Here is a 22,661-nt window from a genome sequence, read left to right on the forward strand (position 1 = left end):
AATCAGCTGCAGTGGGTATTTGTGTACGACAAACCTTTGCTTTGGTGGCAGCTGAGGCAAGAGCAGCAGCTGCAGCTGTAGCTACATTTCCTTCAGAGATTTCATGTTCCACTTTCTTCTTTCCAGTGTCACTTTCCTTGTCTTTGCACGCATCAACGTTTTCCTTGTTCTCTTCTGCCTCCTTCTCTTCTAAAGAGATGACCCAATAATTTTTACATTCATTCTTCAGTGTTAATGACGATCACACAAGGGACAGGATTTACATAGCACGTACTTCTGTTTTCACACAGCACAAATCCATACATCAACCCATTTCAACACTCCCACTTACGTGCTTTAAGTTATTATAGCACCTCAGTATTTCTCCACATCTGCCACAGAAGCAGTTTGAACACCTCCACAAAATGTATACTCCAGAGGATCCCCCCAAAACCTTCCAGGGTGATGCTCCCAAAGTGCTTTCATTTTCTACCCCTGTTCTCTCCCCATCTTTTTCTTACTCTTAATATCAAAACAATTTTAAGTTGTATTTCCAATAAACAAATTTCATGATCACCTCCATTTTGAGATGCAATTGGAACCTATTATCTTGCTCTGTCCTCTCCTAAAATCCCTGTCAGAAAAGATGTGGCAGATCCATATGATACAATCAGAACACAGATTCATGAAAGAAATGACATGGTACTTCAAAATATAGGAAGATACTTTGATTTTCCAGTACTTTATCCTCAACCAGACAAATGAAATGATTTGCACAAGCTCGTAAGGAAACTGAGAAAGCTTGTTAGCTTTTAAACACAGAGCTGAGTTCATAGTAGCCCCATTCATCTGCTTCTTTACATTAGAAATGGGCCAACAGATTAGCAATAGGGGAAAACTCATTTATATGGCTTGTGCTCACTTTAGTTTAGCAATCTGCTCACCCACTACCTACAGCCAAGATGAAAAAAGTCCCTAAACTGAAGTCTGAAATGATTTCAATATGAATTTAGTGCTTGTGCTTTTCTGTGAAATGAAGTGGAATATCTACTGCTGAACCAAGATGCAGACCTGATGTGTGAGAGGAAATATTTCTGCCACAATTAACTTTATAATCTATTCCTACAGCTTTGCAGAAAGGCTTTTAAAACTAAAATGCAGCTCAAGGAACAGCTGTTGTCGATTACCTGACTTAGTATCAGCAGTGACTTCATTGTCCATCTCCTTTTCTGGATTTCTCTCATTTTCTCCTTCCTGCACCTTATCACCTTCCTCGATTTCACTTTCTCCTTTGTTTTCAACCTAGAATGTTAGAGGGGTGGGAAGGAAGAGAGAAAGGGAAACATAAGAAAAAATTATTTGTTAGCTTGGTCACAGATTCTCTTTGAAATGCTCTATCATCCTTGGGAAGGTGGACTAAATTTGGGACTGCCTGTTAGCTTCCTTTCACAATCATGGTCAAGATTCTTGGGGACAAAGCAATTGCCATACTTCAACAGGGCCAGCACCAGATGTTGTTTTAGCAGACAGTACAAGAAACCCCACAATAGGGAGAGGTGGAATAATCTTGTCCCTCCACGAAGATTTCATTCTAATCCCTAATAGATAGAGACTGGTTAGAGAGGCAAGATATATTTCTCAGAACACTTTGCTATTCAGTTCCCACTTGTGTTGACGCTGAAATGTCTGCTGAGGGAATCTGTGATTGTATTTGGATGTCTCAGAAGATAAACCCCTGAGATCTGCACATGATTTGACGTGTACCAGTTCCATAGTTTTATGGATTCAGCGCATAAAGACTGGGATCTTGATGATTGATGTAATACATCGCTGCTCTGTTGTCCTGCATTTATTCTGATGAGGTAGTCCTTGATGTGTGGTAGGAAATATTAGCAAGCATAAGGGACTGCTCTGAGCTCCAATATATTGATATGGAGGGTCACCTCCTGAGAGGCCTATTTGCCCTGAGCGCTAATGTTTTGGAATTGTGCACCCCAGCCTACGATGGAGACTTCTGTGGTGATAATCCTCCTGGGAGGAGACTGTACAAACGGAACTCCCAAACACCTCTTTTGTGGCTCCTTCCATCAGTTCAGAGAATTGAGGCCCTTCCAAGGTACAGACGTGCTTGAGCAGACAGTCTGTTGGGAGTGTAGATGGTTCTCAACAATGCTTGAAGACACAAAGAATGAAGTCTTGCTAGGGAAGTCATGAACGTACAGGCTGCTGTATAGCCAAGAATTTGTAGGAAAGCCCTTACGGGGTGTTTGTGGATTCCACTGAATAGTTGAAAGAAGGTTGGCCGTTGTGATAAATCTGTCCCTGGAGAAGTATGCTCTGGCAGAAGAGGAGTCCAGACTGGCCTCTTTGTCTCTATGTTGTCTGTTTTCCAGGTAGAATTCTCCACATTGAGGTAGAGACCCAGAAATTGAGACAGAGACAGGGCCTGGCTGGCTGTCGTCTGTGCTTTGAGGAGTGATCGGCCTTTCAGGAGCAAGTCATCCAGGTATAGAAAAGAGGATTCCTATCTGGCACAGACAGGCTACTGCAGCCAATTAATGGTAGCAATCCTTGCCTACTATGAAAAGTAGGAATTGCCTGTGTGAGGGATGAATGGCAACATGAATATAAGAATCCTGAAGATGGAGGGAAACAAATCAGTCTCCAGGATTGAGAGAGGGAATTATTGTTGCTAGGGTCACCATTCTCAACTGTTGAGAGTGGACAAAGGTGTTTAAAATTCCTGAGGTCCAGAATTGGCCTTCAGCCTGTTTTTCTTTGGGACAAGGAAGTACTGAGAATAGAACCCTTTCCTTATGAAGTCTGACTGGACAGGTTCGATCACTCCCAGAGACAGGAGGGACTGTACCTCCTACCTTAACAGATCTATGTGAGAAGGCCCTTTTTGAGGCATGGGGTGTGTGGTAAGAAGCTGAAATAAATGGAATGGCCTGTGGAAATTACTTCTAGGATCCATCTGTCTGAGGTGATGAGCTCCCAGAAAGGAAGGAAATGGAAGACATGAGCCCCATCAGTGTGGGAGGGAGAATAGATACAATGTAGTATCTGGAGCAGGAAGTAATTTGTGACCCTTGACCAATGGGTCAAAATGGATGTTTTGAAGATGTTGCTGGCTGGGAGGTTGCTGAAGAGGATGGCGCTTTCTTTGGGCTTCTTTGGGGGTTTGATAGTTTCTGGGAGGTTCCTGGGCTGGTAGTGGATTGGCCAAGATTATTGAGCTGTCTGCCACCTGCTGTATTTTCTTTTTGTCACAGGTGTATAGATGCAGATCAGTCAGCTTAACTTCAGTACCCGGAAAGATAATGGAGCAAATAATTAGGCAATCAATTTGCAAACACCTCGAAGTCAGAAGGTGATAAATAACAGTCAGCATGGAATTGTCAAGAACAATTCATGTCAAACCAACCTGATAGCTTTCTTTGACAGGGTAACAAGCCTGGTGATGTGGGAAGTGGTAGATGTGGTATATCTTGACTTTAATAAGGCTTTTGATACTGTCTCGCATGATCTTCTCATAAACAAATGGGAAATACAACCTAGATGGAGCTACTATAAGGTGGATGCATAACTGGTTGGAAATTTGTTCTTAGAAAGTAATCATCAGTCTTCACAGTCAAGCTGGAAGGGCATATCGAGCAGGGTCCCGAAGGGATCAGTTCTGGGTCTAATTCTGTTCAATATCTTCATCGGTGATTTAGATACTGGCACAGAGAGTACACTTATAAAGTTTGCAGACGATGCCAAGCTAGGAGAGGTTTGCAAGTGCTTTAGAGGATAGAATTAAAATTAAAAATGATCTGGACAAACTGGAGAAATAGTCTGAGGTAAATAGGATGAAATTTAATAAGGACAAATGCAAAGTACTCCACTTAGGAAGGAACAATCAACTGCACACATACAAAATGGGAAATGACTCCCTAGGAAAGAGTTATGCAGAAAGGGATCAGGGGGTCATAGTGATCACAAGCTAAATACGAAAGGCAGCTCTCTTATGGACCAGCAGGCCAGGCTGTTTAGCTCCATATCAGATGGTGTCAAACAGGATTGATGTTGCCTGTTCCATTTGTTAACAGCCTCCATCACCAGAGAGTTGGGAGTCAGGTGGAAGGAAAAAAAATATTGTGAGCCTTTTGGGGATGTAATACTTTTTGTCAGTTCATTTACACGTAGGTGGGACATTAGCTGGAGTTATCCCACACCACATGTGCTCAAGTAAGCAAAGCTTCATTGATGGGCAAAGCAATCTTGCCCTGAAGTGAATGAAGAACATCCAACAAGGAGTGTTAGGTTTTTGAATCTCCTCTATCAGGACTTGTAAGGTGTCTGCTACCCTTTTTATGAGTTCTTGAACAGCCTTGATGTCACTGACATAGGGTGGCAGGGGAGGTACGATATCTTAACTTGGTGATGAGGAAGATTTGTGGGACAGCAGTGTTTCTTCCTCTTCCACTGGTTCCTGTTCCAGAGGATCTATTTGTGGTACAGGACCTAAGGACATTAGTTGACATTCCTGATGTGACCTCTGAAGATGGCACCCCATAGAAAGGGTTGCCATAAGGAGCTCGGGGTACCAGTGGTCGGGTTGGTACCGGGAAGTGACCTGCATTTGCATCGATATCAAGGTTAGAAAGGTAGGCTAGTGAGGTGTGCCAGAGAATGCTATAACAATACCGTCTGGAAGTATCTCTTGATACTCTAAAAGAGTCTGCGTGAGGACTGTTTTGGTACTGAAGGACGAGTCACCGCTGATGAAATGGACAGAGGGTAAGTAGGCTTAATGAGGTGGGCTGATACTGATGGGTCGATACTGGTGGGGATACCTCTCAGTGCTTCTGAGTAACGGTGATTTGGGCTCTTTGAGGATCTTATCCTTGTGAGATAGAAGCTTGGACTGTACCAGGAACCCTGGATGTGATTCCTCCAGAGAAAGATCAGATAGCATCGGAGACCGTACCAGAAGAGGTATGGTATACTTTTCACTTCTGGGGAGGCACAGGGCAGGTGCCAATGTCAGTGGTGCTCTAGATGGCTTGTTGGTATGCAATGTGGCCTTCTTAGTTGTTACTGTGGTCATGGTATCAGAGGGAAAGGGAACCTAAGAGGTACCCATATTTGCATGAGGTCTCCTGAGACCCCAATTGAATACGTGACTTTTCCATTTTCTTCTTTTGTTCGGGAGAATGGCTCTTTTCTTCTTGGACGGTCTGGGGAGTGCACCAGAGCCTCAAGGGTCATTGCTTTACAGCAGAAGCAGACGTGGTTGGTGAAACCAATGCACAGTGGGTGACTCAGACAAAGTAGGTCTCAGAGAGTGCTCCGTAAGTAGGAGTTTAAATCTGTCCTCCCTCAATTTTTAGATCTGCTTTGGAATCCTAAGCATATTTTACATTTAGAGGGAACGTGGATTTCTTCCAAGCAGCAAAGGCAGCTTGAATGTGTGTTTCTTTGGGAAAGGACCTTTGACATGTGTGGCAATGTTTGAAGTCTGGGGTCTTGGGCATAACCTGCACTTGACGCTGTGGATGAAGGTCAGGGGGAAAAAAAAAACATTGAGGGCCCAAAGTGGGCAAACAAGGAAAGGGTGGGGGACCCCCCTCAAAGCACAAACTTGTGCTAATAATAGAAAAAAATAAATAATTTAGAAAAACTTACAAGAAAGCGAGATGTAGTGAGCTGAGTGGGCTCAGTTAATGGACACTGTGATGCTCCGTCTTAAGCCGCAGGTGGCTGAGAAGGAACTGGAGGGGCGGTGGGTTCGTTCCTCTCTTTATACCTTCGTATCAGGGCATGAGGGTGTGTAACGTGCAGGCGTGGACACTGCTGACAAAAATCTCTGCTCAAAAATGCACTGGTGTGCACATATCCTGTCATGAAGCACTCAGCGGGACACTACTCGGTGAAATGGCATTCCTCATGGATTCTAGCTTATTCAAACTCAAGGGCCTTAACTGTATTAATGAAATGAGCAGTGATTTCATATGTAAGCATGGAGGTGGCAAATACTTTAACACTGGCAAAGAATTTGGATTTATTTGACTGACTAACCTATTCTTGTTCTACTAGACTATGAATTATTTTCCAGTAAGTTTGGAACAGGAATTTTCATGCCCACGATTACTTTGCACTGTATTTACATATCTTATTTCACAAAAGCAATATAAAAACACTCAAGAGAAGAATACAGCAAACAAGGAGTAACATTCAGGATTATGTACTGTAAGTATTAGTTTAACTACTGGTGTATCATTCATTTGACTGAAAAAGTGTGGTAACAGGGAAGTATCACAGGTATCTGCAGACACAATGAAGTTACTGCATATTCAACAAAATGATGAATCAGTTCTAGAGCACTAGTTTGATTCTAGTCCAGGTCGGTACTGACCAGAATCATTGCCAGTACCACTTGACAGTTCTGTTACCTATTTGAAAGGAGCTGCTAAGTCACAGTCTAGACTCCAGATCTTAGTGGACATTTATCTATATCACAAAACCCACCACTGCAATCGCCCTCTTTTGCGGACTATCTCAGGAGGAGAGATGAAGGCGTGAACAGACAGACTAAACTCCTCTCACATTCCTAAACAGCGACTCTCTAAGGGTTTGATCCTGTACACACTGAAGCCAATGATGATTTTGCAACTGACTATCATGGGCTTAGGTTTCAGCTTTAAGTCAGAGTCGAGTCACATTCGCTAGACAAAGAAGGGAAGCTTGCACTGCTGTTATCTGTGAGGCAACTATAAATAAATGACTTCACTCAGATTGCAACTCAATCCAACTCCTGCTGGCACCCAGAAGGGAAACACAAGAACTATTTTCAGTGTCTTTCATCCTCTCAATGTCTCTTGGTCTGTATTTGTTCTCTAAAAATAGGTTGCTCACAACACTTGGCAGTCCAACACAACTGAGTTACACTAAATTAAAAAATTAGGAATTTGGAGGACTATGAGCTCTCTTTACTGATCTGGTGTCAGATTAAAGCAGTGGTACTTAATCTTGGAGAGCCAATTTGTCACTGAATTAAACTGCACAGGGCCACAAATGTCTTAGCACTGCACAATCAGGAATCGGTATCATCAATCCAACACTACAAGGAAAATGTTGCAACATGTCAGGATGTGCTGCTGCAGTTTTTCTACAGCTCTACAATTAAATTTCACATCTCCAATTTGAGCCTTCCTCAGACCCTTTCCTCGTAGTTGGGAAGGACAGGAATAGATACTGACACCTCCTCCCACTTTGCTCAGCAATAAACTTGTGGGGGGCACTCCTATGACAGGAGTGTTCAATTCACTCTGCACAAGATGAGGCTGAGAATCAGGAGCTCTTTACTAAAATTTAAGTCATCTGGGATAAGGCCCATCTTTTTATGATGCACTTGTAGAGTGACTAACACAATGGGCCCCAATCTTTGATTAAGGCCTCTAGGTGTAACTGTAATACAAATAACTCAGATTTGTGAACTTCATGAAGAGAATCACTGTATCAGAGACACATCTCAGGCACTTACCTTTTCTGACTGTTGCCCATCTGTCTCAGTTTCTATTTTTTCTTCTTCAACTCCATCTGTGAGAAGAAATACAATCACATAAAGTAGAGTGGTTAAAAGTGCTATAATGACCATTTACTATGCTTGAAAATTAATTACAGGTCTAACAAATTTCCTGCTCTGTTGTGATAACTGGGCTTACAAATTTACCTTAATTGTGAGTTTGAGTGTAAATTCATAAGATGTCGCAACCTATAACAACAAATGCTGATGGGACTAGCTAGATGCAAGAAAACCAGAGAGAGAAACTGGATTAATCTGAACCAAAAAGGCCATGTTCATATAATCCAAGGACTACTGAAATTATGCTCGTTAAAAATAGATGATGTGGAGCTGGAAGTTAATGAATCAAAATTGCCATGTCAGACATTAGGGCTAATCGGTGGACAAAATAATGAGGAGATCCCTCACTCTTTTTTTGGGTCCTTAAAAAGATCTTTTTGGGTGGGAGAGGAGACAAAGAACAGAAAAAATGAAGTGAAAGAACAGACAGAGGATACTGATGCAAACTTCACCAATTCATGGCTGCCACCTCCACCATCTCCTGGGACCCCAGACCTTTATTATTCTAATCCTAAAGTGTGTCCTGACCAGACCAGTTCAGAGAAAGGGACACAGTTAACACTGCCACTTCTACTGGCTCCAACTGAATCCCAACCACCACCTGGGATGAAATGGGATTGGATTTAAAAACAGTAGCAACAATAGCAGCTCCAGCTCATTTCAAGTAACTTATTTTCTTTTCCTTAGAAGGATGGTTATTTCTAAGGATCAGATTTAGTCACGGAGGCCACGAATTCCGTGACTTTCCAGGACTTCCATGATTTTGGGGGTGGGGCTGCCGCCGCCCAGTTGATCCTGCAAGCCCCACAGCTCTGTTCCCTCCCACAGTCAGAGATAAGGAATTCTTAGTAACAGTCAGGGATAAGTCATGGCTTTCTTGAATTTTTGTTTATTGCCCACAACGTGTCCCTGACTTTTACTAAAAATTCCTGAGACAAAATCTTAACCTAAGTTATTACCATCTTTAATAACATCTAAGAGACTCTCAAACAAGGGGTTTCCTGCTTCTATAATGCTCTCCAGTTAAAGGAAACAAAACATGTTGTTATAATAAAAATCTTACTTAATTCTTTACCTTTCAAATGCTTTAACTGTTTTGTTTCTTTTCTGTATCTTTAATAAAATGTTAAAAGATTTTTTAATTGTGTTTGCACCATGGTACTAAGCAGGCTGAGGTCTCTGAATGCCAAACCCTGGACCTTTTTAACACTGTTTAATTTTGGACAGTGATGGAGTTACGTTAATAACTTTGGCCCATTTGTTCCACCTAAATTAATACAATAGTTCTTTAAAAGATGTAAGAAAGCCCCATAACACCGGACACTTGGAAAGCTTGGCTGCACTATACACTATGCTATGAACTTAGCTTAAAAATCAGTTTTAAATGCAGCTTCATCTTTGCAGGTTTGGCCAGCCAGAGTATGTGAGGCCAACAATATTAAAATAGCTATGCTCTGTGAAGTTACATAGTTAGCCTAATGCAGACAGAACTCAAACTGTTATACACCTGGCTACACTCTAATTCTGTAACATGTTCAACCCATGTTAGAATTCTGTAGGTTGACTATATTATAACAACATGCTCTGTCAATGCAGTCGATTTGTCTGTGCAGATATTTCATTGCTCAGGCATGCAAGACTCACCTGAGATTTTCTTATAATATAATCACTGTTCAACACAAACTTCCTGGACTGCTTTATGAACTCTACACACATAAATGTCAGCATGCATGGAAAGTCAATAGAAGACTTTATTTCCAATTTGCAGGTGATAAAAACACTATCAGAGTCTATTTTTATCATGTTATCTAAATCTGACAGCAGAAGAATAATTTACGCATTGTAAAAATATTCTCACACTAAGTTCTAGCAACTCTACAAACAGTGTTAAAGCATTAAACATTTACAAGAAACCCTCTCCTCATTATTTCCCTGCCTTAGCATTTGATATGGATTGTTCTTTAAGACAGGCTAACAACGAACCTTGATGTCTAACTTCAAGAAACCTCTCTGAATGTTTTCTTTCAGTCCCTATAACCAGTTACTTTGCCTAAGTTTATAACCAGGGACCTTAGTTTTCCCATCATAAACACCCTCCTCCCCCAAATTCTCCAATTAAAAAACCCCATAAAAATCTGTGTTTTTCTGCAATTAAAATGAAATGCTGAACTTTAGTTTCCTTAGCCACAATATATATAGGTATCAGATGAACACAATGTTTTATTGATTATTTACTATTTTTAAGCTGACAGCCCGAGCCCCGCCCATTCTCCTAATTATCCTATCTAGCCAAGTCCCAATTAGATTAGATAATTGAGGTTCCACTGTATATGTTTTGTTTTTTTTCACAAATGTAGAAACTAAAGATTCTCTGTAAAATGCAAATTCTGCGTTTTTCTGTGGCAAACAGATTTCAAGGATCCCTGTTCATGACTAACCAGCCCCTTCATGCCTATCTCCAGATCTTGCTCCTCAAAACACATTTCTTTCAAAAGGACCGCGAGACCTAGTCATACCATCAAAGAAGTGCTAAAACAGATAATAGAATTTTGATGATTTAAGGAATCTATCTAAAACTTGAATTCTGGCTGAAATTATGAATCTGCTTATTGAAATGCCTCAGGGTAACTGGAGTCGGCGCCATGCTGTCAGGGGTGTGTCATCTATTCCCCAGACCAAGGGCAATGGAGGGTTGTCAAACCTTGATATTCCCGTTCAGGTGGGAGCACCTCAGTACCAATGGGATGGCTGAGCATAGGGGAAATCAGGCTGACCAAATGTGTCTGCAGGACTGAGATTTAAAGCTGCAGAATTTTTGCAGAAGCAGAACAAAGAAAAAACAAGTGGTGTTGTTGGGTTTTAAAGGCCACAGAGCCTGACAGACTTGAGGAAGACTCAAGGAAGCTTGGGTAGGGGACATGAACAGAGGGGCATGGTTTTATAGTAGAGAAGTCTTGTTTGAGAGACCAGCCAGGAAAGAAGTAAACAGACTGCACCAGAGAGAAACTCTATGATTCGGAGATGCTGCCACATACAAAGAGATAGGATCTTGGACTCCTTAGAGGATTCTGACCTAAGCCCAAAGAATGCTCAAGAGTGTTGAGAAACTGAAGCAAGGAAATGTGGGTAGGTGTTTGTTTTGTCTAGATCTATATATTTCTTGTGAAACTCAAAGTAAAGGGCAACTGGTTTTTTTAATCCTTACGAAACTTGTGTGTAATCTGCTTTCACTATCACATGTCCCCGAAGAGGTGCACTTAACTTGAGTGCCCACAAGGCAGGGGCTCTGGGAAAGGGCTTAGGCAACTGGGAAGTCTAAGAGGTCAGCACTAGTCCTGGGGGCCTAGGGAAGCAGGGTCACAGAGTCCCAATTCTGTGACGGGGTAACAGACAGAGAGGAAATGTGAGGCACCCAAAAGAGGCCAAGGGGAGAGACAGTGTTGCAGCCAGCTGAGACCAAGGAAAGCGTAAGCACAAGCACACACTGGTCTAGGATGGGGCTCAAACACAGCAGCCTGATGAGAGTATAACTTGGACAGCTCTAACTAGGGCTGTGGGACAAAAACAGTTTTTAAAAAATGATAAGACGTGTGGGTTTCATAAAAGAATTCACTGTTCAATCACTTGGTTTTTGTTGCAGTTAGTAACAGAAGAACAGCCATACTGGGTCAGATCAATGGTCCATATAGCCCAATAGCCTATCTTCTGACAGTGGCAAATGCCAGGTACTTCAGAGGGAATGAATAGAACAGGTCATCATCAAATGATCCACCCAGTCACCCATTCCCAGCTTCTGGCAAACAGAGGCTAGGGACATTTCAGAGCATGACTATTAGTCACTGATGGACCTATCCTCCATGAACTTATCAAGTTCTTTCTTGTCTTTATAGTCTTGGCCCTCACCACATCCTCTGGCAAAAAGTTCCACAGGTTGACTGTGCATTGTGTGAAGAAATGCTTCCTTTTGTTCATTTTAAAACCTGCTGCCTATTAATTTTATTTGGTGATCCACTAGTTTTTGTGTTATGAGAAGCAGCAAACAACACTTCCTTATGTACTTTCAAGTCATGATTGTATAGGCCTCTATTATATCCCCCCTTAGTCTCTCTTCCAAGCTGAAAAGTCCCAGTCTTATTAATCTCTCCTCATATGGAAGCTGTTCCATACCCCTAATCATTTTTGTTCCCTTTTTCTATACTTTTTCCAATTCCAATTAATCGTTTTTGAGCTGGGGCGACCAGATCTGCATGCAGTATTCAAGATGTGGGCGTACCATGGATTTATATCAAGGCAATATGATATTTTCAGTCTTTATTATCTATCCCTTTCCTAATGATTCCCAACATTGTGAGCTTTTTTCACTGCAATGTTTTCAGAGAATGATCCACAATGGCTCCAAGATCTCTTTCTTGAGTGATAACAGCTAATTTAGACCCTGTTATTTATATGTATAGTTGGGATTATGTTTTCCAATGTGCATTACTTTGCATTTATCAGCGCTGCATTTCATCTGCCATTTTGTTGCCTAGTCACCCGGTTTCGTGAGATCCCTTTGTAACTCTTCGTAGTCTGCTTTGGACTTAACTATCTTGAATAGTTTTGTATCATCCACATATTTTGCCACCTCTCTATTTACCCCTTTTTCCAGATCATTTATGAATATGTTGAACAGCACTGGTCCCATGACAGACCCTTGGGGGACACCACTATTCACCTCTCTCCATTCTGAAAATGGACCATTTATTCCTACCCTTTGCTTCCTATCTTTTAATCAGTTACCGATTCAGGAGAGAACCTTCTCTCTTATACTATGACAGCTTACTTTGCTTAAGAGTCTTTAGTGAGGGACCTTGTCAAAGGCTTTCTGAAAATTTAAGTATACAATATCCACTGGATCACCCTTGTTCACCCCTCAAAGAATTCTAGTAGGTTGGTGAGGCTTGATTTCCTCTTACAAAAGCCATGTTGACTCTTTCCCAACAAATCATGTTCATCTGTGTGTCTGATAATCCTGTTCTTTACTATAATTTCAACAAGTAAACTGGTACTGAAGTTAGGCTTACCCACCTGTAATTGCCGGGATCGCCTCTGGAGCCTTTTAAAAAAATTGGCGTCACATTAGCTATTCTCCAGTCATCTGGTACAGAAGCGGATTTAAATGATAGGTTACATACCATAGTTAGTAGTTCTGCAATTTCACATTTGAGTTCCTTCAGAACTCTTAGATGAATACCATCTGGCTTTGGTGACTTACTGTTTAGTTTATCAATTTGTTCCAAAAGCTCTTCTAATGACAGACCACTTGCTGTCTGGTTAGACTGTAAGCTATTCAGGCCAAAGATCTTTCCCATATATATGTATGCTAAGCATCTACTACATTTTCGGTGCTATATCAACAAAAATATCTTAACTGTCTCATCAAAACTTCAACCAGGTACTGTTTAGTTAGAAATTTTCTGCTTAAATAATTATTGACCAGTTATCTTAGTATCCCACCCAACCTTGTGATTTACAAAGAAAGTCATGCTGCACAATAATCTAATCAACAGTATGCGGAGGACAACAACATGGAGGAAAGTGAAAGTGTTAAAAAAAAAAAAAAAAGTTAGTAAAATTGTTACCAGTGCTAGATGCATGGGTATCTCTATAAAGTATGAATGTTTTAACATTAATTAGTTTTATTTCAAGCTAATTAGTATACCACTGTAAACTTGTCCTTAGGATAGGCCTCTTGAGGCCACCCCCAGTTCATTAATTAAGCTATTCTTTTAATGAATGTTTATACAAAGTTTCCACTAATAAAGATTGGGCTCTCAGGGATAGGAAAAGTATACGTACAGAGCTGGAATATTGTGAAACTTTATTTGGACTTCATTATGGACTTAATTGTTCCTAAGGCTTTGCACATATTTATTTAGAAGGCTAAGAAACACCTAAAAACGCCAAAAATACATAGAGAGGGAAATATCAGCATGTAACAAAAAAGAACAGCATACCCCTCAAGTCTGAATCCCATAGGCATCTTAAAACCACCAGATCTGAGTCTCCAGCACCATATATATGTACCCAATTGCTCTATAAGGCATTAAAGAGAAATTTTTAGTGTTAGATCACAGGCTTTGACCTATGGTACCATGCCTTTAAATCTAAAGCTATTGGGCACCACAGGCTGATTTCAAGAATGCAGGAATAATTAACAACACTCAACCCAGCTACATAAATCTCAGTTTAAAGTATTAATTGATGCAAAATGTTCTGATTTTTTTAAACCATCCCCCACTCTAATGATAGTATAAGTCTGATGTCCTAAAACAGAGAAGAAGCTGGTGAAGACAGCTTGGTCTCTAACATGTAGCGATAATTTCACAATGATGTTGTGTCACAACTTAATTCTTCACATATTACACAAATACATTATGTAAGAAGAACAAGAAGTAAGAGAAAAACCTTTTAATCATTTTTCAATTGATCTTGTCTGGGACAGACAACTCTGCCCCTCTGAAGTATGTGCCTTTGTCCGCTGAGAGGGGACTCAACCCACGTTACAGACTGGTCAATATGCCTTCTCAAAAGGAGTGCATCTATTCAGGAATTATTTGGTGGTCTAGCAATGCCATATGGAAGACAGAGATTAGCTTGTCTCAGAGACCCTTGTCTGCAGCCTAAGAGCAGAATTCCAGGCTGTGCTTAAAGGTGGGACTCTTTCTGGTAAAAGAAGTGGCACTGGTAGGTTACGAAGGAAGTTTCAGTCTGTCCTTTGCAACACGAGAACCAAAGAATAGGGAATTGAGAGTGGTGAGCTTAATGGGGTGTAAAGCTAATAGAAGTCAAACCAGAAAATTCTACAGAAACAATATATAAAATTCTGTTTAAGCGCAGCTTAGTCAGAGCTCCAAGCTGCTGGCAACCCAAAATTCCCAAGTATCTTTCAGTACAGAGGAACCGAAGGAATTCATGTGCAAAAGCGGCAGCAAAACAGGATGCCTGCATTATGTATAAAACAAAAATGACTGATTAGAAAATGGGCCGTGAGGAACAGTGAAGCAATTCTGAAGTTTTGATTCATGTAGCTCTCCAAGTCAGAATGACCAATCTCGCTTTGCTCAGCAGTTTGAAATTTCACTAAGTGGCAAAAGAACTCCCTGCTGTTTATACACTCTGAATTGCATTTGATAATAAAAGGTTATAATTAAAATAATCACGTGAGCTCTCTAACCGCAGCCACCGTAATACTGAAAAGTAATATACAACGTGTAAGACAGCCTTTTTTCCTCTACTCACAACAGTACTGCATGTTCCTCTGTCCCCCGAGTAATATTAAGTTTCCATTTTGCTTTAATACTGAGTTGGCAAACAAACAAACAAACAAAAAAAACCCCATTAAACATGTTATCCTGATTTCAAAATAATGAAATTCTTAGGATAATACTTTTCAGGAAAATGGTGATCACCACTTGGGTGACTGATACACTTTAGTCCAATAAATCACAGAAATTAGAGACTACTGATGCTCATTAATTCCTATTTAGTTCACGTCTTAGGGGCTAGTGCAACATTGCTTCCTACAGCATATTCTCCAGTCCGTTGCTCTTTCTACCCATCAAGCAGGCTATTATAAACATACTTTGCATTTCTATAGCAACTGCTATCAAAGGCCCTATTAGCTCTTTACAAACATTAAACAAGGCCTCCCCAGACCTTTGTGCAGTACATATTACCTCCAGTTTACAAAAGGGAAAACTTGCCCAATATCAGTCAATGAAAATGCAAGGGTAGAGCCAAAGAGTCACAACTCCCAGTATCATGCTCTCACTTATACACAATACTCCATCTCATTCTATTAAAACAGTTTCTTACCACGTTACACTGTAAATGTAAGATGTGGTCAACAGAAAATATACCATGCAAGCAATGTGATTGAATTAATGAACAATAAGACTCTGAACTTCAATTTTCTATAAAGCATTTACATTTGTTCCTGTACTTATCTAACTCACCTATAAAAAAATCCAGAGCTCTTTGGTGTGAATTTGTGAACTCCTTGCAGTTAATCTATTTATGCTTGTGGAGTTCACATGCTCAACCAATACTTCATTGTGCTCTTACAACAACTACTATATGCCCTTCTGAACCTGTGTAGCTGATCAGATCTAAAGAAGAAAGGCTCTACCCAACACAGTGTGCCATCTTTGCAGTGGCATAAAATTTCACTCATAAAACACATTTATTCTTTTAAAAAGAATATTTCTGACTTGCAAACTGCCTATGAGAAAGTTTTCTACATTTAAATCTTTCTATGCATTTATTAGTTATGATGTCACCTTGAGGCAACATCATTCTCATCTGGTTTACTTTTTAAATTGTAACTCCTGTATTTGTTGCAAAGTAAAGGATTAGTTCTCAGTGAGACTAGACTATCTGAAATATGTTACATTTTAAAATTCAGCAACAAAAAAAGTACACAAATACATTTTACACTTCCCCACTGTAAGTTTGGTTTATTTCCCACCCTCCCTTTCATTACAAAACTAAAAGAATTTTCCTCAAAATTCCAAAAAAAAATTCCCCTCTGGGATGAGACTAAACATGGATATGTTTGACTACTAATTAAATTTGATTACAGTCGCATTTTCACATGTTCATAATTCCTGATGTAACCAAGGTTGTGTAGTAGTGACTGTAATAATAAAATTTTGTTTTAATAAAAAATAAAAAAGTCAGGATGACAAGTTTAGCCAGGTAGTAGTTGATGGCTTTTGAAAACTGTCTTATTGCATTGGCTACAGAGCCATTATTTGCAGTGACAGTGCTGTGACTGCAGGCCTCCAGGCAGCACGAACCACTTTACATTTCTTGCTCATACTGAAGGGGGCATGCAGGAATATTAAATGAATGAAATGAAAAAGGAAACTCAAAAAGTCTCTGCTTATTAGTTTCCGGGGAAACCGAATTTAATTTATCTGAGGTTATGCAGGTTTCTACCTCTACATTTTAAGCCATTTCAACTATCATAATAGTGGGAATTTCAAAATGAATTTAATGTATTAAGGAGACTAGACTCCTGTAAAAAAATAAGTATTAAAACCAAATGTGAAAAGTACGTGGATCTGAGAATAACATATTTTGACTCTCTGGATACAAATGACAAAACAAAGGATGCTTGTATTCCAGGGAGATACAGACATGGCCCTGGTTGATTTTGCTGCAAACCAGAAACAAAATCTGATCAGGTTAATGACAAATATACAAAACTGACAATTTAGATGGGAATTAGTCATCTGGAGAACGTGTCCCCCCAACACAAACTGATGGTGATAACCTTCCTTCCCTTCTATCGGGAGTGCTTGGTATCCCTCTTACAGGGCCCCATGGGTTTCTGTCTCCACAGTCCCCTTTAGCAGGTCCTGCATCACAGCACTCATCTTTCTGGTGGAGAAAAACTATATGGTTCAGGAAATGATGTTTCTTAAGCAGCAAGAGGTTAGATGGCTTTCAAGCAATGTAAGGAATCATCCCAAGGAGGAACACAGCACCCCCAGCCTAAAAGCACACCTCACCCGTACCCCAGGAATCAGACATTCCTAGTTTTAATGGTAAAAGACAACAACAGGCTGCTCTGCATAGTTAGGTAGCACCACCTATTGGTTAGTAATGAGGAACCTATGATTGGCTTCTAAGGAAACTCCATTTGACTCTAAAACTGGAGAAATGAAACAGACTTCAAGTCAACAGGGAAATTATGAAGTGCTGAACTCTGTTTACTTCTCTAATCAGATTATGAGCAAGCTACATGAGACACACTCAGCCTAACCAGATAAATGAACTCCCCACTCTCATCAGTAGAACAATAAGCAAAACCAAGCATCAATGCAAAGTTATCTTTAAAATGTGTTTAAGCTTGATGAGTAATTCAGAGGTGCCCTTAGACCAGGTTGGCTCCCTTCATTTTCACTGATAGGACCCATTTACACAATTCATTATAACACTCTTTAATATGAACAAATATTAAACTGATTCTGGATAAACAAAGTATTAGCAATGGAAAGGGAGATCTGGACTGAATGATGAATGGCCCCAAGTTATGGAAATCTTGCTAGTAACCGGCACCATTTTTTCTCCAGGCTTGGTGAAAGGTAGGAATGCACATTAGTTAGAGCTTCCCCATACTTGTACTCTGTGAAACGTCTACCTGCTCAGCATGACTCATAGACTTTAAGGATGATCATCTAGTCTGACCTCCTGCACAACACAGGCCACAGAACCTCACCCCTCACACTCCTGTAATAGTTCCTTAACTTGTTACTGAAGTTCTCAAATCATCGTTTAAAGACTTCAAGTTACAGAGAATCCATCAGCAAGTGGCCCCATGCCCCAGAGGAAGGCGAAAAACCCCAGGGCCTTTGCCAATCTGCCCCAAGGGAAAATTCCTTCCCGACCCCAAATATAGCCATCAACTAAAGCCTGAACATGTGGGCAAGGCAACGAACAGATGAACCTTCCCCAGAGAGGAATAGGTCGTTCACTGAAAGCTTGTGCAAGCAGTTGTGAACACTTTCATGAAGAAAGGATGGATATTTATCACCAGTGCTGAAAAGGCACTGTACTAGCTCAGAGAGCTCTTGCAAGGACATGAATAAGTAAAATATTCCCAGATTGTTCATTTTAGCAACATCTGCACTCAGTCAAGTCACACCAGGAGATGTGCCTGCCAAAAATACAGGAGATAAAATGACCATCTTTATGTATGTTTATCCTGCCTGTGAAACTTTCAAGTGCACAGACGCAGGAGGAGCTGGTGCAAAACCATTCATAAAAACAAGAGTGGTGAAGTTCAACACTCTCTCTCTTATGCCTCTCTATTTTATGCAGAGCACAGGGCCTTCCATCTTTGCCAGTCTCTTTGTTTTCTTCCATCTCATTTTGAGAATTTTCAGTTCTTCTCTTGGGCATTTTCATGTTATCCATGGCTTAGCTTTTTGCCTCTTGACCTGGGGGCTCCAGTCCAATGCCTGTCTTACGTTATTTGGGTCTTTCCTCCATGTATATCCTAGCCATCTCCATTTTTGTTCTGTAATTTGTGATTTTTTTCATCGTCTGATAATAAGGACTTGTCTAAGGCAATGGTTTATGAAAACCTGGAGTTTAGATAGCAAGATCTTAATAAATCTCCAAGTTTCAGCGCCACAGAGTAAGACTGACTTTACAATGGTGTTGAATACTCTAAGTTTAGCTTGGAGGGCAAAGATTTCTGTTTCTTCAGTTCAGCTTTAAAGTTACAAAGGCATGATTGGCTTTTGCTATTCTGGATTTAATGTCTTCATGCGTTCCATCTGCGGTACACAGTGTTGCCAAGACGTGAAACGTCAGACCTCTTCTACATCAGTTCCATGGACTATGTCTTCACATGGCCGGAAGGCTTGAGTGCCCCCATGATCTGAAGAGTTATGATGGCGAGAGCATAACTCCTGACAGGCCACCCGTGCCAGACAGGTTGATGGATAGGAGCCAGACTAAAGGGAGTCCGCCGTCCTTCTTGGTAGGGGGTTAGGAGTGGGCTAACAACTTGCTCCTGTTTGGTTTTTTGTTTTTTGTTTTTTTTAAAGTCTTTATGGAAACCTAAACTATTGTTCAATACACTCCATCTATCTCAACTCAATTCAAATAGGCCTAGAAGAGAGATGATGCAAAGTGGCCAAATCCCCAAGGCAGCTACTCAGCTGATGAAGCTCCATACCGATTAATTTGTAATTATAATGTCCACAGTAAGTTAGATTAGAATTTCCTGACTACTTTTTTTTGGTAACAGACAAGCTACAGCTCAGAACTGTGTGCTCCTGTGGTCAGAGCAAATGCTCCTAGGTCTTAGTCCTTTGTCACCTCCCTATCTGGACTACTGCAATGCAGTATACTTGGGCATGAAACCTTCAGCTTTTAGGTAACTCCAACTAGTACCGAATGCTGAAGTACATCTCCTCAGCAACACAGGCTACCATGAACACATTCCCTAGAATATGACATCAAGTTCAGGGACTTGGTCCTGATCCTGAAGGCACTCAATGGTCTGCACACAGTAAAGATCACCTAATGCTCTGGGATGAGGACCAGGGAGACAACGCCACTCCTCAGGCACAATGGAACTTTTTACTACAAGGGCAAAGATTATCTGTGCCATAGACAGAGCTTTCCCAGGGCTGGTCTGAAGCTGTAGAAAAAGCTCCTAAAGGAATTAAGTGCCATCACAAGTCTCACCACCTACTAGTCCAAGTGCAAGGTGAACTTCTTTGACCTGCCTTCTCTAACACACACACACAGAGCACTAAAAACATAAAAAACTCCAGCCACATTCATACCAAAACACCACACTGTACTGCACATACAATTTTTTTGTGTGAAGAGGAAAAGCGAAAGAACCAAGCACATGTGACAGATGTTAATCACATCGCTTAATGCACTACTTTAAGGGGCTTAGAGAGTACAGTAATAGAGCAGGAGAAGAACCTGTATAAAACAGAACAAAACAGAACGGAGGTTTGCTTAATATTTGGTATAGTGCTTTGAGATCCTTGAATGGAATCATTGCAGAAGAACAGAGTACTATAACTCGTCCCAGCAAACTCAACATTCTTCAATATCACCCACACTGAAATCCCCAATGATAGTTACAGTGCATTTATTAATTAAAACATTTACAAAGTCTGAGATAGATGGGCAAGGGCTGTACCTGGCTGTAAAGTGTGTAAACATCACTGTGGAGTAATATATAGGCACTGTCTCCAGTCAACAGGTTACTGATCAAATCCAGTAGTTCCTAACCTTCTTGGGTTCATGAGCTCAATCATCCTGGACTCTACCACAGAAAGGCGTTATGGAGAGACAATCTTTTGCAGCCAAAAAATGATTGTGGGGTTTGGGTCATCTGAAGATCCAGTAGGAGATTTTGGGGGCTAGACAGGGTGCTGCCTGCTAGAAGTGGGGGCAGGTGTTGAGCTGGTGGGCTTGACCCAAAAATGCTGAGTTGCTGGCGCTGGGTGGTGCTCTTTTCTCCCTCCTCCCCACACTTGCCTAACACTCAGATATAAGGTCTTGTTGCTCCAAAAACCCGTATAGCTAGCTCCTCTGCCTCTGGAATGGACAGGTGTGTGGGCAGGGACAGAAGGGGAGGAGAAAGTGCAGGGCTATTATTGGATTTGGGTACAGGAATGTTTGGAGCAAAGTCAAAGAGGCTCTGAAGAATGTATGTGGAAGTTAATTTTTGTATAGATTACAAGATAGCAAAAACATACTAAGAGTTAGTTTGGGGAACTGCTTTTCTCGAGACATCTTGCATCTCTCCAGAATGGAGCTGGCCGTACCTTTAAGATTCTGGCATTCAAGTGGCTCTTTGTACAAGCAATTAGAACTTAATCCTGTCCACAGTGCATCTGGGCAAACATCAATGTGCATCTTGCAAAGTGTGTGTGCAAACAAAACTGGTAACAAGTAGATGTTTTTATTATGTATTTCTTAAAAACCATGAAATACAGGAAGATGAGGCTGATTATTAAGGGCTTGATCCTGCCTTTAAATGTAACAGTGAACAAAGGCTCCTATGATGAGGGCTCCCAGTGCATTCGGAAGAGAAATTATAGATGTCCTTGATTCACAGCATCTATCATGTTAACCATTTAATCCGATCTATGCTCGACTCTAATTATCTATAATGGCTCCACGTATTGATGTAAAGGAAGCTGGTTGTCAGCTTCGAATACAGCAAACCACAAAGGTTATTACAGATCAGAATTCTAGACTAACTGCAGCTCCCACAGTCTATTCCACTCACATTGCCCATGTGACAATGAAATATATCAATATTAAAATAGTTTTCAAAAGAGACTAGTGGAGCTATAATTTTATTTCTAGACTACATCAATTAATGAACTTTAATTATAGTGTTTCCTAAATAGATAATTTAGTTTTCAAGGATGACATCTTTAGGTGTAATACTTCAGTTCAAGTCATGCAAGCATAGCTAGCTTTTTCAGTCAGCAAATGCCATGCAGCTGTACTTTAGCATATTAAAAACACCACTGCAAATGCAACCTCGGTAGATTCTTCCCCTGTGCCTTCCACTGCAAAGCTGTTTTGAGGTGAAAGGCCATGCAGATTGTCGAGTGACCCAGTTTACACTTGCTGTGAAGCTCCCCCAGGGAGAACCATCTGCTGTTGTCCTAAATTATTCCATTAGTCACAGTCCAATACAAATCACATTAACTATAACAGGCCAGTATTAGTTGTAGAACCCAGTTCTCATATCTTTCAGAAATAATCATGTTCTGATTGTTGACTTTCCACATACCCTTATTAAATGGCAAAGGCTACAAAATCTGTATTTGCAACTAGTGGATAAATCTTTTGGGGGAAAAGGGCAACTGATGGGCCAGTTTAACATACTAATGATGTATGACTAACTAATTTAATGGCTCATGCCCCAGTGAAGTCCACTCCTGTAATCTCAAATCCTGCTGGGCAAGACTCACTAGCAAACTGTAAGACTCAAGTGAAAATAGGATTAAGTCCATTGATAATTTTAATGTGACTGCCAATTTAACTTTAATCTAAGATGGAGGATATTTAGATTTGTTTTACATGAGACTCTCAGATAAGAAAAATGAAACCATTCTTCCTTTAATGACTTAGAGGACTGTAACTCCTCTTGTCAATTCCACATAACAAAACAATGCGACACAGACACAGACAGCAGGTATTCCAGATGCCATGATTATTTTTCAGCGTCTATCTGTCATGTCATTTCAAAGGTCTATGCTTCTCCACATCAGCTGTGCCCTGCTCCACCTTGTGGAACTGACAAGAGGCGACAGAGCACTATGGAATAGCTTGCTAATTACAGTTTCTGTTATTTTTTAAAAAAAATCTGACAAGTCTAACGTGAAATACAGTGGGTATTCAGCAGTATTTTTAGTTTAAAGTAAACACTGTCCAGTTTATACACACGAGATTTTTAAAAATAAGTAGTGCACACAGTACACATATACCTACTTCAATAGGGAAT

The 22,661-nt window shown here is 40.6% G+C and overlaps 1 protein-coding gene across 3 annotated transcripts in view; it reads right to left on the reverse strand.

The window, feature by feature from the left end:
- SMARCC1 (SWI/SNF related, matrix associated, actin dependent regulator of chromatin subfamily c member 1) overlaps positions 1-22,661 on the reverse strand; it is a 172,773-nt gene that overhangs the window by 48,067 nt on the left and 102,045 nt on the right. For 2 of the 3 annotated variants that reach the window (XM_067544507.1, XM_067544506.1), the window contains 3 exons: positions 7,511-7,566; positions 1,167-1,281; positions 35-189 (listed from right to left, as the gene is read on the reverse strand). In XM_067544507.1, coding sequence (XP_067400608.1) covers positions 35-189; positions 1,167-1,281; positions 7,511-7,566 — 326 coding nt within the window. The remainder of the gene's footprint in view (positions 1-34; positions 190-1,166; positions 1,282-7,510; positions 7,567-22,661) is intronic. The other variant, XM_067544508.1, reaches the window with a different exon arrangement.

The sequence above is a fragment of the Emydura macquarii genome, unplaced genomic scaffold, assembly GCF_026122565.2.
Source record: "Emydura macquarii macquarii isolate MOO-44397 ecotype Brisbane River unplaced genomic scaffold, CSIRO-AGI_Emac_v2 contig_973, whole genome shotgun sequence".
NCBI lineage: Eukaryota > Metazoa > Chordata > Testudines > Chelidae > Emydura > Emydura macquarii.